Raw genomic sequence first — 16,892 nt, forward strand, 5'->3', positions numbered from 1 at the left:
AGTACCAAAGGAAGAAATGTGATGACAGTTTCCCAAACTATCTCTCTCACACAACCCTTTTAAGATAAACAGTGTGGGCCACAGTCAGGAAGAAGTACCCTCTTTCCTCCCGCAGCCTCAATGTACTTCAATTGAAATAGAAGTTCTGGCCACAGTCCTGAATTCTGGATGGACTGCATCTATCACCTCCTGGAAAAATGCGTATTTTGTGATTACTAATATGACGCATATTGAATATTAACATCAGGTAATGTCAGCTGTTTCTTCCTGGTATGTTGACAGCACCTGCTCCATAAATCCTGTCAGCGAAGGCTGTGGCTGTTGATAGCCTCATACCATATAAAATAGTGTTATCAGAAGACTGCCTAAAAGACAAACAGGCTACTTTCTCCTTGAAGCATGGAATGAATCACATCCTGATCAAAAGCACATCTCCACCTGTAAACAGTTTCAAGACAGAAAGAGTATAGATGGCTATAATCAACTTCTATAACAGAGAGCACTAGAGTAGCTTGGGAAACATGAATGATTTTTTGTTTTCTCTACCTGAAAGTGGTGAAAAAAATCACTGAATGACAGACTAATTTTACACAGCAAAGATACCAACATACTTTTTCTCTTCTTTAAAAAAAAATAACAGAATATGAAGTCATTTCTATTTTAAATGTAATGACTGGCTGCAATTTTTAGAAAAACTGAACAGTCAAAACCAACTTGCTGACCTGAATGTTACAGCACAGTAGTTTCCCAGCTCCCCTAACTAAAGAGCCCTCTTTAAAAAAAGAAAAAAAAAAGAAAAAAAAAAGCACTGACAGAACACCATACACTGTACTGCCACAGAGGACACTGGCCACCTCATTAACTCGTAGGCTGAGCATTGAACAGCCATTGCTATATTCCCCTTTCTTCCTCTGTCTGTGAATGCAAAAGGTTTTTGGGTGGGTGGAGGAGGCGGGACACCCCTCACCATCGGGGCTTCTTTCCATTAACTAAGCTTTTCCATTGAGATTGGAAGGTTCGCACGATCTCCTAACAATATGATGTTTTTACCCTATTGGGCTGTCATAATAGCAGAATTTATGGTTATTGCTAATGCTGTAGATAGAGTTGAACTTTGTCTCATCCCCCTGAACCAGTCCTCTCCCGTGTCACTGAGAAATGGATCTCAGCGGTTACAGCAGTACTGAACGCAAGGGCTGGTCCTACAAAGTACAAACTGGCACTCAGCCCCCTCCCTCTTTATGCAGAGCTAGAGAGCCCCTCCATCACTTCATGCAGGACAACCACTGATCTAGAAAGCTTACTTTGCTGTGGGACAGAACAGATAGAGGGGGATGGGGTGCAGGCCTTAACCTCTCCCCACAACAGCTTGAAAAACGTGGTTGAGGACACACAGGGCATGTGCTGGACATGCAGTCTTTTCAGTCACAAGATCACAAGGTGCTTAATCTTCATCCTCAGTACATGCAGGCTTAATTTGGTCCTATTTGTACAAATCTAAACCCCATTAAAAACAAGACCAGAAACAGACAACAGCAGAACTGGATCCTTACTGTACCTGAAAGAAATTAGTACTGCTTAATTGAAGAATAAAGACCACATCTGAAGAGAGATGTTTTTATTTAAACACACAGATCAGCTACTTTGCGCTCACGTTCTGACATATACAATGCATTGAATTGACAAATTAGACCTAAAAAAGCTCTGTTTTTTGAGAAACGAGAAACATTACTTGCCGTTCTGTGCTTTGCTGATGAACATGGTGATAAAGTTTGCATAAGCTCTCTTGGATAGTATGAGCCTACCTCAAGGGGAATTTTGTCACCGATATAACTTGTAAGATCAGGCACTGTGTACTTTGTAGTGGAGTTGAAGAAAACATGGTAATTTCAAACAAATTTCTAAATCCGGAGTGGGTAATTTAAATGACAGTAGGTCATTACTCTACATGAAAGCTAAAGAAATATTTTGCTAAAATATTTATTTTCAAATTTCCAACAAGTAATATGAAGTTTATTGTTACCACATGCTGATCTGGCTTGCTATATAAGATTCTCCACTGACTTAATTGATCCCATTTAAGGGACTCAGTGGAATTACACTGGCAAGGAGGGGAACAGGAAATATACCAGAGGCTGTCAAATCCTTGCACGCAGGGAACACTACTACAACCATAAGCCAAATAATGACCGCAAACTCAGCTCAACTGTGGCAGCACAAAGAAGAAATACTATCTCCATTAGGCAAGCCATCTGCTAACGCTAGGCACCAGGAAGAAATTAAGTCCTACACGCACAAGAAATAAACAGAAGTACTTGCAAAGCCTGATTTACGTATTTCAATTTCAGAACAATAAATATTTCTCTTCCCATAGTCTCTAAACTGGAGCGTGTTCTGCTCTGCCACGTCCTCCCCGCACTCAGCCAGGGCAGCCAAGTTACACATAAGCTGCACTCTTTGGCACTGTAGAAGGAACAGGATATTGCATAGGTAAACACATTCATTTTCTTTGCTATCCTGCAAATGTAATTTGTGCCCTTAAGCATTGCACATTCATCTTGATGTAGGAGTATTATGTAGAGAGATCATCTTTTGCAAGTTTAAACAGACCACTAATGGTGGCTGAACAATTTTACTTCTAAGTAAGCTAATTAGTCTTGCTACTTACTGAAGTTGATAAGGATCATTTTTTAACATTTATTTAAAAATATATGTTTTTTAAAACAAACAATTCACTTTGTTTCTGTTGCTATTACTTGTGCAGTGGTAGCAAACAAGTAGATAACTTTCACAAATGATGGCAATATTGCACCCTCTAAAATTAACAGTTGAAGTTATGGGTTACTTTTCACACAAAACTGACATAAATAAAAAGCATTTTATTAAGACTTGATAAAATTAACATTCCTGAATCTCCCATTTATACAGCAGTGGAAAAAAAAAAATGTAATATTTCTATTGCATAAAAAAAGTCAAGAAACTTTACTTCTGCCCCCTCTTTTTTTTAATCTTGAATTTTTTGTACGGAAGAACAATGAAGAGACATCACCAATTTTAGAAGCCTGCCATTTCAATGCAGGGCATTTAATAAATTAGTGGATAAGCTGCTTAAACTGAGGAGACATTTTCACAGACAGAAGTACAACGATTTTTCTGGCAAGAAAGTCAAATCTGGTTGTTTCTCAGCACAAGGCTGATTTACATACCACGAGAAATAAATACTTATTTGGCCATAGATGATGCTAGTTTAAGTAGAATTTGCTTCTTTCTCCGCGTCATCATCATCATCAACAACCTGAAATCAAATCCAGAAGTAGCTTAGGTAAACAATGTAAACTCTCACTCCTGTGCCATTGCCTAGAGAATTTATTGCATTAAATCCTTGCTGGACTCAAGGGGAAGAGTAGCTGTTCTACGTCACTGAATGACAACGGTGACATGAAAAACGTAAAAAAAACTTTCAACCAAAAATACCATCTGGAAATACGGCTGAAATAACAGGAGCTGGTCACATTACTACAGAGGCCACTAGAATCACTGCAGCATATCAAATTTTTAATGAAAAAGCAAAAGAATCTACATTGGAAGGGACAAGAGCTTGTCCTTTACTACCACAAAAAATCACTAAAGCACAAAGGTAGCAATCACTGGCTAACACAGTTCTGGGCTCCTCAACAAAGAAGGAGATTCACATGCTGGAGAGAACCCAATGAGGGATCACCTCCTTCAGCCTGCTGGCACCGCTCGGGGACACTGTTGGTCGTCTTTGCACATCGCTGGCTTATGCTCAACTTGGTGTCCACCAGAAGCCCCGAGTCCTTTGCAGCCACGCTGCTTCCCAGACAGGCAGCCCCCAGCACATCCTGGTGCGAGGGGCTGTCCTTCCCCACGTGCAGGACTTCACTAAGTGCCAAATCTTTTGCTAAAGCACAGCTCCTGGCTTACAAAAACTGCACCTATATATCCCGTACTTTTGCTTAAACTGCCAGCCTGGCATGCTGGAAAGGCAGAAAGACCCCGCCTTTTTTTTTTTCTTTTCTTTTTTTTCTTAACACCCCCTCCCCTCTCCCTCCCCCCCAATTTAAACAAAAGCAGCTATTATCTCACACCAACCCACCTGTTCCACGCCTTCTACTTCGGGGATGTAGAACTGGAGCATGTTCTGTATCCCATTCTTGAGGGTGATGATGGAACTGGGACAGCTGGTGCACGAACCCTGCAACTTCAGCTGCACAATCCCATCTTCAAAGCCTTTATAAATAACATCGCCACCATCTTCTTGCACTGTTGGCCTGATGGAACACGATACTCAATTTAAAATAAGTGTAGCTTTCTTCTAGGAATCTTAAGAAGAGTTCAATTTAACATACACGAAGAACTGGCATGCTAGAGTAACTAGAGCAACCCTCTTTCTCTACAACCACCTGATTAAAATTTCCAACAATTCATAATTTGCTGGACTCTCACATTCATGGCTACTGTCTTTTTATTGGATATTAAGCAAAACATATTTGCAATGAATGCAGTAACATGCAAAGAAATAGTTGAAATTCTAGGGGTAAGCACCTTAGAGCAGAGTTTGATCCAGCCTGCAAAGCCCTCTCCACATGTGATGATGCTTGCCTCAATTATGCACCAAAATCCAGGCAACGTCCATCATATAATAGGTGTATGTCCACCATATGATGCACGTGCATCTGTTACATGACTAGGGACAGGGATAAACAGCCCTTACATCCTTCCATAAATAAATACACAGTTTACTGTAGTTTACATAGAACACTAAAAAACACCAACTATATAAAAGCTTAATTCTGCAAGTGGTTGAAGAAACCAGCATCTGTTAAGATTATATCCCAGTACTCATGGCATTTCTGCAGCCTGGTCTCCTTTTGCAAACAACAAATGACCAGCCTTGTAACTGCATCCCCATAGCAACGTTTTTCCAGACCAAACTAAAACCATCCCATTACTCTAAAAGAAGCTTTTATACTGATTTCCAAAATAACTCTTTTTAAGAGCTACACTCCTAACAGAATAACCTATGAATCTGACACATTTATTAACAGCTCACCATAGCTAATTATCTCCATTCCAGAAAGTCAAAGAACATGAATAAAAATTCCTTTTTTTTTTTTAAACTTTAAATTAACTTTTTAAAACACCCTGCAGAAACTTTCAGATCCCCATTCCTTCCGTCCTGCACCTTCTTACAACATTTTTGCACATATTTTTGATTCACCAAACAATAAGGCTCTGTATGTACCACTGGCTTGTATATAGTTTCCATCAGCTATCCTGCTGTATAATGAAGTAAGATGTACTGCTGCTGATATTCTCATCAACAGCTTCTTGCTCCACCAGGGAGGAGAAGAAAGAAAGAAAAAGGCGGAAAGAACCAGTGATTTTGACAGAAATCCTGTGAATTTTAAGAAGGGCTGCTGGTAACTCAAGGACAAAAATACCATACAGATTTTAAATGACCACATGCCGAGCCCAGCCAGACTTACTGAATGCTACTTTCTGTCATGGTTTTACGCAAAAGTGTATTTCAGTAACGTTTCAACACTTACTGCACACATCAATACACTTTGGAAAAAACGTTCCATCTTATTTCTGCTTTTCTCCCTCTTTCCTTCCAGAGAAACCAACCAGTGTTAGACTAAACACTGCACCTAAAATGTCAAGTTGCTTATTCCTTTCAGGTCCCTTCAGTAAGCAATTAATGAACATAAAAATATTCTCCAGGTAAACAACACAATCCGAAGCCACTCTTGAGACTTCATTAGTTACAACCAGACTCTAAATTCAAACCATGCTAAAATACCGATAAAACTGCAGCAGAATATATAAAAAAAATAAAAATAATAAAAATAATAATATAAAAATAATATAAAAATCCAATGAAGACCAGACAGCAAGGGAATTCTGCTAGTAAATTTTTCTTACAGTATGACACAGGAAAGAATATAGCCTACTTTGGAATACTTGGAAGGGAAGGACCAGTATAAGACAGAGATGAATGTAACAAGAGGAAAAATGAAAGATGTCACTGTAAAAATGAAGATTATTTGTGTTGTTTTCATTATTTAGAAATAACCAGGTTAAACACAATGCTTAAAAGCTGCTTAAATGCACTCCAGAGGGTAAAACTCTACACTATTCTGAAATCACTCAGTAATATGGACTCTGTTCAGTACATAGTTTGCTTTAACAGGAAAACTAGATAGAAAGTTTTCAGTTAGAGGAAACTGCATTCACAACTCTGGCCAGTTCTGCATTTAAACCCCCACGCTAGATACTGAACTGTGAAATCACATATACCCAGAGAAAAATGGACCATTCTCTAAATAAATCCAAACCAAGCCTATCTCAATCCATCTAGCAGCAACGTTCCTGGTTTACCTTATTCTTGTATCCAGCAGTTCTTTAATCATTAATACTACTTCATCATCTTCTTCTGATGGAGCTTTGGAAAAGAAAAAAATGCAAATCAGAACATGGCGAGAAGTTTGTTATGATTACTAACACTGCATAACTATAACAGCAGAGTGAAATAGCATAAAACCATTGCTGAGATGACTGAAACCAAAGGTGGACATCTAATTCAGTGTATGTATCTTTATCCGCATCATCCACATTCACATTCCAGGCAGTGACTGACATAAAACAACGTTGGCTCATAAGCACCAAGCGAAGGCCTTAACAGCAGTGCCACCTTTTATAACAGCGAAGACAGCACACAAAAAGAAGAGAAAGAAAAGGAAGCAACAACTACCATTCATGGGTTGGAAGTGTGGGTTAAGGCAAGGTCCTCAGAAGATTCATTCTTTCTGCTAAGGCCGGCACAATTTCGGGCTCCATGTTAGTCTCACAAAAGCATTTTTGAAATAACTTTTTCAACTAAAATAAAGCCTATCTTAATATTGAAATGAAATCCAGACAGAGAAGAGCAGAGGGGAATTATAGTCATCATCTGCCTTAAAACACTAGGGGAGGAAAAACTGTACAAGCTGGTAAGTTGCAAACATAAAAATACAAGACAAAATACCGTCCTTGCCTCAAAATATAAGTTAGTCTCAATTATTTTCTATTACAGCTTGGAAAGGACTTCTAAGCACTTCTTGTTCATGTAAGACCATAAATCTATCATTAACAAACGGACGTTAAGCCAGGACACTCCCTTCTGATTTAAGAGGGGAAATGAAAACCCTTGTAGGTGCCCACGTGGAAAGGATGTGCAGCAACACCCAATAGCTTTCTAAACACAGCCTCAACACTTGCATAAATATTTCATGCACACAAAGTACAGCAGAACGTGGGCCATGCTGCCAAAACACATAGCTCAGCATAGCTCCTGTGAAGGCACACTCATACTCCAGCAGATAAAAATCAGGCTTCATACTTAGAGTTAAGCAACTCTTTTAGACAGTTCAGCATTTCTTCTGCTAGGACATGTGTGTTCTGAAAATTTTTTCCTGTGTTAAGCTTTAGCAGCTCTCACTTTAAATTCTGTTGCATGCTTTTCTGAGGGATAAATGGAAGCTCAGATATTGCACAGACTAAACCCAGCAGCTGTTGGCCGCTTCCTTAAGCATTTGAGTTACCTGTATCTGTCCTAGGCGCCTCTTCAGTAACTACAGGTAAACCAGAGGCAAAGAAATCCATTATAGTTGCATAAATATCTGGTTTCAGCAAGTTCCAATCCAGGTCCTCACTCTCCTATGAGAATCAGAAGAAAAGCGATTAAACAGAAAATCTGCTTCCTAAAAATAATAAAATTAGATAGGGATTCCTCTTATGTTAACATCATAAAGGTTCTCAGGTTTCATGCACAAGTCCAGCTTTGCCAAAAATGTTTAAGACTCAAAATAATCAACAGAAAGTTTTCCTTGCTTGCAAGCCAAGTGCTGTTAGAATATTAGCTAAAAAGTGAAAAATAAAGTTTCCTAAATACATTACTTGCCACTTCTTTTTTTTTTAACCTAACCAAACCATACCAAAGACTCAAGTTTGTTATGGTTCCATTTGATTTTGAGCCAAAGTATAATTCACTGAATTGTCCGGGGCTCCCCATGCAGCAGGAGTGTAACTGCGCAGTTACTACACATCACCTTATCTCTGCTGACACTGAGTGCCACACCTTCAGTAAACACAACGCTGCCCGCAGCGCACCTCGTTCCGGTCACGCAGTCGCCTCACGGGAGGTGTTCTCGGGAGGTCACCAAACCCAACCGCCCGTTCGAAGCAGAGCCAGCTTCCAACCTGACCAGGCTGCTCAAAGCTTCCTCCAGCCCAACGCTGACCATTTCCAAGGACAAGATACCTACAGCTTCTCCAGGAAACCTATTCCAGTGCTTATCCACATGGTGAATTTTATTTTATTTTTAAATATTACCTGCATTTCCCTTAACGCCCTTGTGACTATTGCCTCTGGTACTTTTGTTACTTATCACCCAACAAGAGTCTGACTGTGGCCATTGACTTGGCAGGTGAATCTCAGGTCGTGTTTCAGCACATGTGAACCTACGTTGTGCTTACCTTGGTGATTGTGATGAAGTCTGGCCCAAAGAAAACACTTTTAACTCCTTCAATTCTGAATAACTGCCTGTTAAGAAAACAAACAAAAAATACAAACGTTTCAGCCAAACTCCTAACAATTTATTTATTTATTCACAGAAAAAAAAAAAAGAAGTTCTAGAATACATTTCCAGACAGAAACAAGCACAAAGAGTGGAAACATTATGAGAAACTGGCATCTAATTCACCTACAGCACAGCCAGGAGCTCCTGCTGTGAAACAGCGTGGGTAGTCAAAGTGCACATCTTTCAGGACTTTTCCACAAGCTATGTGAAGAGAGTTACTCTCTCTCCAAATCTTATTTGGAGGCAAAATGATATTCTATGTATAAAAATATATTTGATCAGCATCAAAACCACTTGGTACCTATGGTTTCAGGTAGGATGAGTGCAGATACACGGAAAAGTTCCTTAGATTAAAGCAAGCTATTTAAAGTAATTGAGCTCAATATAAACTGCCTTCAATTTCACTGGAAAAAATGACAACCATTGCCATTCACTAAAAAGATTAGTGCCAAATGGTCCGCAAGGCTTTAACACACCAATTCGCATTGTGAGCAATCTTGTATATTTTAGCCATTTTTACAGTATATAAAAAACTTGGACATTTAACATTCATTCTGAATTGCTTGAGATGGCCCCATGCAGCACCCAGCACCAGGTGGTACACTAGCACACATCCAAACCAACACAAAAAATGTAGATGATAGGAAAGAGCACCCTTCTGAAAATATTTTAAGTATAAAAAGCAGAATGAGTCTAAAGACCCTTTTCCACAAACACTTCATTAAAACCCAACAAATTAATCTACAGAGTAAGTGTATAATGCTACTTGTGAGAGTTTAACAAAAAAATCAAAAAAACACGTTCTAAATAAGAAGCATTGAGAGTTAAACCTGTCAAAAGGCTGTAAGCTTTTTTTATTTTTTTTTTGCATAGTTGAGAGAAGAAAAGGTACTCTCTCAAAAGACTGGAAAACATCAAAAACCACAATGAATGCAGGAAACAGAAATCTTATCACAAAGGTATTTGCAATGAAAAAAATGACAGAAGAGATTTCATAATACCCGTCTGAATTTCCACATGCAAAAGTTATGCATGCAGTGTGTTTTTACAACATTAAATCAACTGGATTTTAAAGTTACTGAAACAACAAAATTAAAAGTGCACCAAAATATCTAAGATCAATGAAATACTTTCACTCCTCTCTCACCTTCTAAAAACTTTTATTACTTCTTTGGAAAATATTTCATTTTAAAATAAATGATTACTCTGTTTACAAAAAATGTGGTTCATCAATACATACAGACTTTTTTTCCATTAACCCCCACAACACACATAAGCTGCCCTGCCACAGTCCACACTCTAGCACATACATCGTCTTTGATGAAAATGTCTGTTTGCAGATGTATGACAACACAAAGGCACTTTCCGGCAGCCGTTTGCGCTCTGCAACCTGATGTACTTTAGCATAATCAGATCCTACTGTTTCAGCATTGTAGTAACGCATTGTGATGTCCTGGAAAACATTTCACATTGTATTTGTTACTTTAAGTCACAGAGCTTTCCTTGTAAAGATCCTGTTTGCTCTCAAACAATGCTACCAGAGACCTTTGGCAGCACTGAGCTGTGCATCTGATAACCCTACACCTCCTGGACAGATCACATCAAGTAGCTTCTACTTGCATACAGTTCTTCCGGTATACACAAAGACGACTTAATTTAGGACCTCTGGACGGAACTTATTGCAGCCTTTCTGGACCTTATTCTCCAAGTGCAGCCTTTACACCCATGTAACAGATAAAGGAAAGTTTATATTCAGAGGCTAATGGCAAAGAAGAAAAAATAGATGCTTCCAAATACTTACAGAGAGACTTGTGACGATGCTCCAAGCCCCTTCTACACCACGATGATATGAATGGATTACCTGCTTAGTGATTCTTACTTCAGGTTATGTATTTTGGTACTGAAAGCTGCAACTCCCAAGACTTGTTATAAACTCAGCCTGAGAGAGTTGGCCAAATTTGGCCACATTCCTTTGAATGAAATATTATAAACCTTTTGGGAAGGAAAAGGTTTATAATACCAGTTTTGAAATTCAGGTTAACACTAACAACTGCCAAAGCAACCTACTACATTTAATTCATAGCATTTGGGGAGTATTCACTTCCTTATGTTGTGTATTTCCCAATTCTGAAAAGTTGCATGATTTCTGAGTAACTCCTGGAATTAGGAATCTTCCGATTGGAGCAGTTTTGCAAAATCAGGGCCAGAGGTATTACTTATGATGCAGCAACTGTTCAAGAATCCGGGACTTACAATACCACTCAATCCAACTGCATAAACCAGACCATGATGCATTCTGCTTTGACAGAGCCACAGGGAGCACAAACACACAGAAAGACTACTTCGATAACAACAATCTGCCCAGCTTCCATTTTATGCTCAAGAAAAGAAGCACCAAAAACTGAAACGTAACCAATCTGCTCCTGAGTACACTGAAGTGCAGGACAATCAGAAGCTGCATCTAAAACATCAGTTGTAAACACACAGCCCACATTGGTGTGTCCTGTCCTGTCCCATCTGCCCCCACCCCCCCCCCCCCAAATTATGATGTGTTTAATAATACCTTGCTAAAGGTGAGCAAAATGCTGCAGCAGGTGTGGAAAACTCCATAGTCCTTGACTCCAGTACTTCTTTGCCTGGAATAAACTTCAAACTATTTGGATTTGGTGTGTCCTGAGTTTGAATAAACATGCATCTTACTGGAAAATTAAAAAAAAAAAAAAAAAGGACAAAAAAAGAAGAAAGTTAATGTAATCAAACCTAAATAGCTTAAATGGAAGTCAAGGATCCCAATTTCCTGATTACTTGGCAAGCCAAGACTGAAGACTCACTGTGCTATAACCAACAGCAGCCTGAGCACCAATGATAAACAGGAATACATGAAAGGATCCAGGCTAACAAATACAGTAACATTATCCTATAGGAAACAAGATAAGTGGAATCTTGTCTTTGCTTCTTTTGCTAACTTGTATTTACTTAAAGGCAACTGACTACAACAGTATCAAACCGTGGGAGGCTTGCGCCATCCTCACTTTCTACAGAGACCAAGAGATGCAACCTTCATTCCTTTGCTGTGCTCAGTTTATTTTTTTTATTTTTAGATCTTCAAATGCTGTGAGATCCCTGTCCAGCATTATCACTTCCTGTTCAAAGTAAAGGCTCAGCGTAAGTTTTACTAGCCCTCTCCTGAAGAAACACAATATGGAAATATATTTCCACATATATATTACAATATATATTACATGTATATTACATGGAAATAGTCTCAAGCTGCACCAGGGGAAGTTTAGACTGGATATCAGGAAAAATTTCCTGAAGGAATGAGTGGTTAGGCCTCGGAACACACTGCCCAGGGAAGCGGTAGAGTCACCGTCCCTGCAGGTATCTGAGGTGTGTGGACAGGGCACTAAGGGACACGGGACGGTGACAGGACTTGGCAGGTCAGGCTGATGCTTGCACCTGGTGATCTTGAAGGTCTTTTCCAACCTAGATGATTCTATCATTTAGGACTTTTTTTTTTCAGTCTTTCAACATTACAGTTAGAGTAACCATGCCTTCTTTTAATATTTATCTGAGGGTGAATTACTATAAGAATCACCTGTGTTGTAGAAATTGAACCAACCCAAAAATTTAAAATTAAATGGTAAGACCGGTAAAGATAAATTTTTACTAATATTCCTTTTGAGTTGTAGGTGTTTCTTTCATTATAAGAGTCTAAAAAAAAGAAAAAAAGCCAAAACTGATTTTGAATAAAAATTAAATATTCTGCATCTAATGGTGTATGTTTAACAGCGTATTTTCCTGTAAACATGTCCATGCACCATATGCTTGATGTTCTACTAAAGCCCAACATCAGGTAGGGACAGTCCCACTCCTTCTAATTCTTTCTAGTTCTCCTTCTAACTCTTCCTACACATGAAATAATTCAATGACACATGCACAGACAGCAAAGAAAAAATGCATTTTAAACCCCAAAATACCTAGTAAATAATATTTATAAAGAAATTATTCTGGAGAAACTGGCTCACATTGCTTCAAAAAGGAGGATTTAAATCAACAGAACGAGCTGACACATTTCCTAAACTGCCATTTTGCTCTTGACTCCCTAGCATTAGATGACAAATCACACTATTTATAAATCACCAGATTGTTACTGCATGTGTCTCTCATCACAACAATCCATTTGACTCCAACATACACAATGGCCAAGTACACAGATACTACTTCTTTTATAAACAGAAAACAGGCTTAGCATGGAAGTACTTAGTTTCAACATGAAAGGAACAGTCCTGATAGAACAAGTGACTTGTCAGCTCTCTCTGTGGGGACGGAAGAACTGCTCATCTTCCAGGTCCTGTTGGCATCCAAAATCACATCCAGCACAACAGTATAATTGCAAGTAGCTTGCAGCAGGGGATGTGGATGGTGTAAATAAAATACATTCTGCCAGCTTTTTGAAAGCCACGGGTCACTAAAAGCTATGCAGTGTTCACATTAGCATCTCAAACACCCTACACCACAAATGGCTGTATCAGCTCCCAGAAGAGGTGCCTGGGTGAGTAGACACTGTATTTTGCACATCTCTTCAGCAGCTGAAGATCCACCTTACCAAGGCCAGGTTTTTTAATCATTAATCCACCTGGAGTTCTTTGCACAATGGTGAATAACCCATTCAGAATTTATTGTTGGTAACTGGCTGTATTTACAGCTAACATCTGCATTGTTTCTTTTAACCCTCCAAGGAAGGCTGTATGCTTTCTTGTTATCCTGATCTGCAAGCTGCTCGAGGTTAAGAAAATACCAGATAGAGGCAGACTTTGGTAGGACACTTGCAGAAGCAGGTAAAACACCAAGTCAGAGTGCACCTGTTGCAACTACATGGCTAGAACTGAAATAAAAACCATGGTGCTGGACCAGGTAGGATTAGACTTGCTCTGAAATCAAGAGTAAAAATAAACGTATTTTTTTGTTTGTTTGTTTTGTTTTGCTTTCCCTTAAACTCTTTTTGCTACAGCATTAGAAAGCAGCTGCTAAATGGTAAATCCCCCAGGCAGCTGCAAAAGCGCAATGTTTTTCTGCACTGCAAGTTTCAGACTTTTGTTTCTTTTTGCTGAGCATACAGCCTTCCAAAAAGCTGTTAGGAACAACAAACTCAATCTTAACCACTGCTTTTTCTGAGTAATACCAAGTTACCCTTGCAGGTGATATTAATGGAGAATGACATTAATGCACCATACATGGGTGCAGATTCAAGGGGAGGAAAATTAAAAGAAAGCATCATAGGTCTAAATATGGAAGGCTCTGCCTTCATCCTTGCTGGGATAGGCAGCAGCTTAATCTTGCTGAGCTAAGGAGCTGACACAGGACAGAGTGTTACAGGAAGTCTCTCATGAGGGATACAACTACACTAAGGCAAAATTCAAATTAAGAAATGCAGCAAAGCACGAGTATTATTTAACGCCAAAATCCCTCGTACATCTTGGCAGATGAATGCCATAAAGAACGCACATCTAATCAAGCAGAAAATGAGCCATGCATGTCTTCTCCCCAAGCTTCAAATGTCCAATTGTGCTAGTACTTCATTAAAAACCACCTAGGAAATCACCCAGGAAATTTTATCACACTCACATTTTAAAAAAGAGTGGGCTTTCATTATTAACACAAGACATAAAATCCCACAATGCATTAATCTACTTATTTTTAGCTTTTATTTACCTGTATTATGCAATACTGCAGATGGAAGAAATGACTTCTTCTGTGCAAGTTGGTGGAAAGGCTGCTTAGTTGCCAAATTACGATCTTTTAATACTGTACGACAAAACCTAGAGAAAAATCATAGTTTTGTTAAGAATTTCCAAATTATAAGTTTGTACGTCCCCAATACCCCAAAGAAAGTTTTTCCACATGCTCCAAGAAATCCCCAGAACCCAGCAAGACACCCATCAACCTTGATTCAAAGTAGCAAGCCAATAGGTCAGACTATGAAATGCCCCTTGCTTTTCCCCCTCTTCAATGCTCCCTCTTGCTCAGCAGACCTAAAATTGGAATCTAGACTCCTTCACAGTCACTAGAGACAGACAAATTGCCTCACATATCTGTAACAGAAAAAGGAAGGTCACCCGAGAGGAACCCACTGAAGAAGTGCTGACCAAGAACCTGGACATCTAGCTTGGACAAATTACCTCATTTTCTGAACATTTCAGACAGCTGAGATGAGCTCCAAGCACCTAAGGCTAAATAAAGTCCAGATTTACTGCTTTACTCTGGCTGGTTTGGCTGGTCAAAGTCTTTCCCATGTGCCTCCAGAAGCCTTGGTGTTTCAGAGCAAAGTAAAAACTGGAAAATGGAACCAAAACCCCCTCGTGTCAAAAGTAGCTCAGATAAATACTAATATGCAAATAATTAGTTATCATCCGGTTTCTCTCCTTCTCATCAGATATAAAAGGGGGAAACAGGCAGATGAAATAAATCACATCTGCAGGGGGTCTTACTGGGGAAGAAATTCTCTCTGGGGGGTCAGAAACCAGAACAGAGGCGCTACACCCAGGTGCAGATTCCTCAAGCACAGGAACAGGCAGAAAGTCTCTCCTCACAAAACTGACCTTCCAGCTGTGGGTGGGGGAGACAAATAAAGAAAAGGTCTAAAAGGTCTATTTCCAACCTAAATGATTCTATGATACTTTTGTGGTCTTGGTAACAGGTACAGAGACCACAAAGGGATGCCTGTCCCCCAGTTCTCCTTCCTCCCTTTAGCTTTAGGGAATGAAAGGAGATGAACAGTTCTAACCCCACATCCGTGCTACACAGAGCCCACAGCCCGTGCTCCAGTTGTAAAACAAAGCAGATGGAAGAAAAGGGATTTTTTTCATCTGCATACCCCCATTATCTGTGTACAGAAAGAGAAAACTACAATCGATCCTCTCCCCTGTTTGCTTCTTCCTTACGAAACACTAAGGAATGAGAAAGTCCACAAGAAACTAAAGTGTAAGTGTACAATTGCAGGTATTTCTTTAACATTCTGAAATATGAAACATTCTGAAATGTTCTGAAATATTAACATTCTGAGTACAAACATACATACAAATACAGTATATAAGCTGCTCACTGACAAGAAGGGCTCGCATACCTCTGGGCAAGGCAAAAGGAAAAGGAAAGAACTAATCCCCCATTACTAAAAGCTCAGTCAATGGTCCCAGTACCCACGATTGGGAAATTACCTCTCCTTTCAGTCCCCAGCAGGGGCTTTGCCTATCACTACGTGGTCCATCGTGTGCTGGGGCTTTGAATTTCCCCTTCCTGTGCAGACCCGAGCAACTGTGAGAGAAATTTCCCCTCGCTGCATGACCCCAAGCAAGTGTGGGGGAGAACATCACCCCTCAGTGCCCGCTCCTGACCAGAACGTGGGGGCAATCACCCCTCAGTGCCCACTCCTGAGCGGAATTCGGGGGCAAACACCCCTCGGTGCCTGCTCCTAAGCACGCTTTGGGCAACCACCCCTCAGGGCATGCTCCTGAGCAGAACTTGGGGGCAATCACCCCTCAGGGCACGCTCCTGAGCGGAATTTGGGGGCAATCACCCCTCAGGGCACGCTCCTGAGCGGAATTTGGGGGCAAACACCCCTCAGGGCACGCTCCTGAGCACGCTTTGGGCAATCACCCCCCGTTACTCCCACGTGTGGGCGCAGGGGTCGAGCAGCCCCTCAGGGAAGGGCCCTCAGCACATCCGCGCTGGGCAGAAATTAACGCCCGGCCGCTGTAATGGAGCTGAGAGGAAGAAACAGCTTTTCGCCGCCTCTCCGTAACGACGAGGAGGAAGGGGAAGAAATAACTTCACCCGCGGCCTCCCTGCTGCGGCGGGGAAGGGAAGGGGAAGGCCGAGGCGAGCCCGGCGCGGCCCGGGAGGTCGCGGTACCGCTCGCTGCCACACGGCGGGGAAGAGACGGGGCGGGAGCGAACCCCCCGGGAAGCGCCGGGCTCCCTCCTCGGGGCCGGGGCAGCGCGGAGCCGACGGGCCCCGCAGTCACCTACCGGCCGCCCAGCCCCGCAGCCGCGCCGAGCCACCGCGCGGCCGCCATCTTGGCGCTCCTCCGCCCCGCCCCAGGCGCTGCCGCGGCCCCTGGCGGCAGCGAGGCCGCTGCGCTCCCCGCCTGCGGCCTTTCCTTGCGTCAGCATTTTTGCTAAAAACATCAATTTTTCTTTTTATTTTTTCCTTTTTTTTTCCCCCTACCCTTTCAGGCCGTTCCTGCCA

General features: G+C 40.9%; 1 protein-coding gene across 3 annotated transcripts; it reads right to left on the reverse strand.

Moving 5' to 3' along the window:
- Positions 1-1,603: 1,603 nt before the first annotated feature.
- On the reverse strand, positions 1,604-16,823 carry NFU1 (NFU1 iron-sulfur cluster scaffold). Of its 3 annotated transcripts, XM_080568543.1 has the most exons (9): positions 16,673-16,823; positions 14,361-14,467; positions 11,209-11,344; positions 8,542-8,608; positions 7,608-7,722; positions 6,406-6,469; positions 4,118-4,292; positions 3,207-3,295; positions 1,604-2,463 (listed from the first exon to the last, which is right to left on the reverse strand). In XM_080568543.1, exons 1-8 carry the CDS (start codon positions 16,717-16,719, stop codon positions 3,248-3,250), a joined length of 759 nt encoding a protein of 252 aa, XP_080424669.1. In that variant the 5' UTR covers positions 16,720-16,823; the 3' UTR covers positions 1,604-2,463; positions 3,207-3,247. The 3 variants fall into 3 exon arrangements, with proteins under 3 accessions (XP_080424669.1, XP_080424668.1, XP_080424670.1); XM_080568542.1 differs by having other exon boundaries at positions 1,604-3,295; XM_080568544.1 differs by lacking the exon at positions 16,673-16,823 and adding an exon at positions 14,828-14,987 and having other exon boundaries at positions 1,604-3,295.
- Positions 16,824-16,892: the final 69 nt, after the last annotated feature.

Source organism: Anser brachyrhynchus, assembly GCF_964034855.1.
Source record: "Anser brachyrhynchus genome assembly, chromosome: 26".
Taxonomy (NCBI): domain Eukaryota; kingdom Metazoa; phylum Chordata; class Aves; order Anseriformes; family Anatidae; genus Anser; species Anser brachyrhynchus.

Excerpts from the sequence above, each read along its gene's own strand:
- NFU1 (XM_080568543.1), bottom strand. The coding sequence starts at position 16,719 with ATGGCGGCCGCGCGGTGGCTCGGCGCGGCTGCGGGGCTGGGCGGCCG. Across the intron at positions 8,609-11,208 it reads TTTTGCTCACCTTTAGCAAG|GCAGTTATTCAGAATTGAAG; the intron begins GTATTATTAAAC and ends TTTTCTTAACAG. Across the intron at positions 4,293-6,405 it reads CTGCTGGATACAAGAATAAG|GCCAACAGTGCAAGAAGATG; the intron begins GTAAACCAGGAA and ends GTGTTCCATCAG.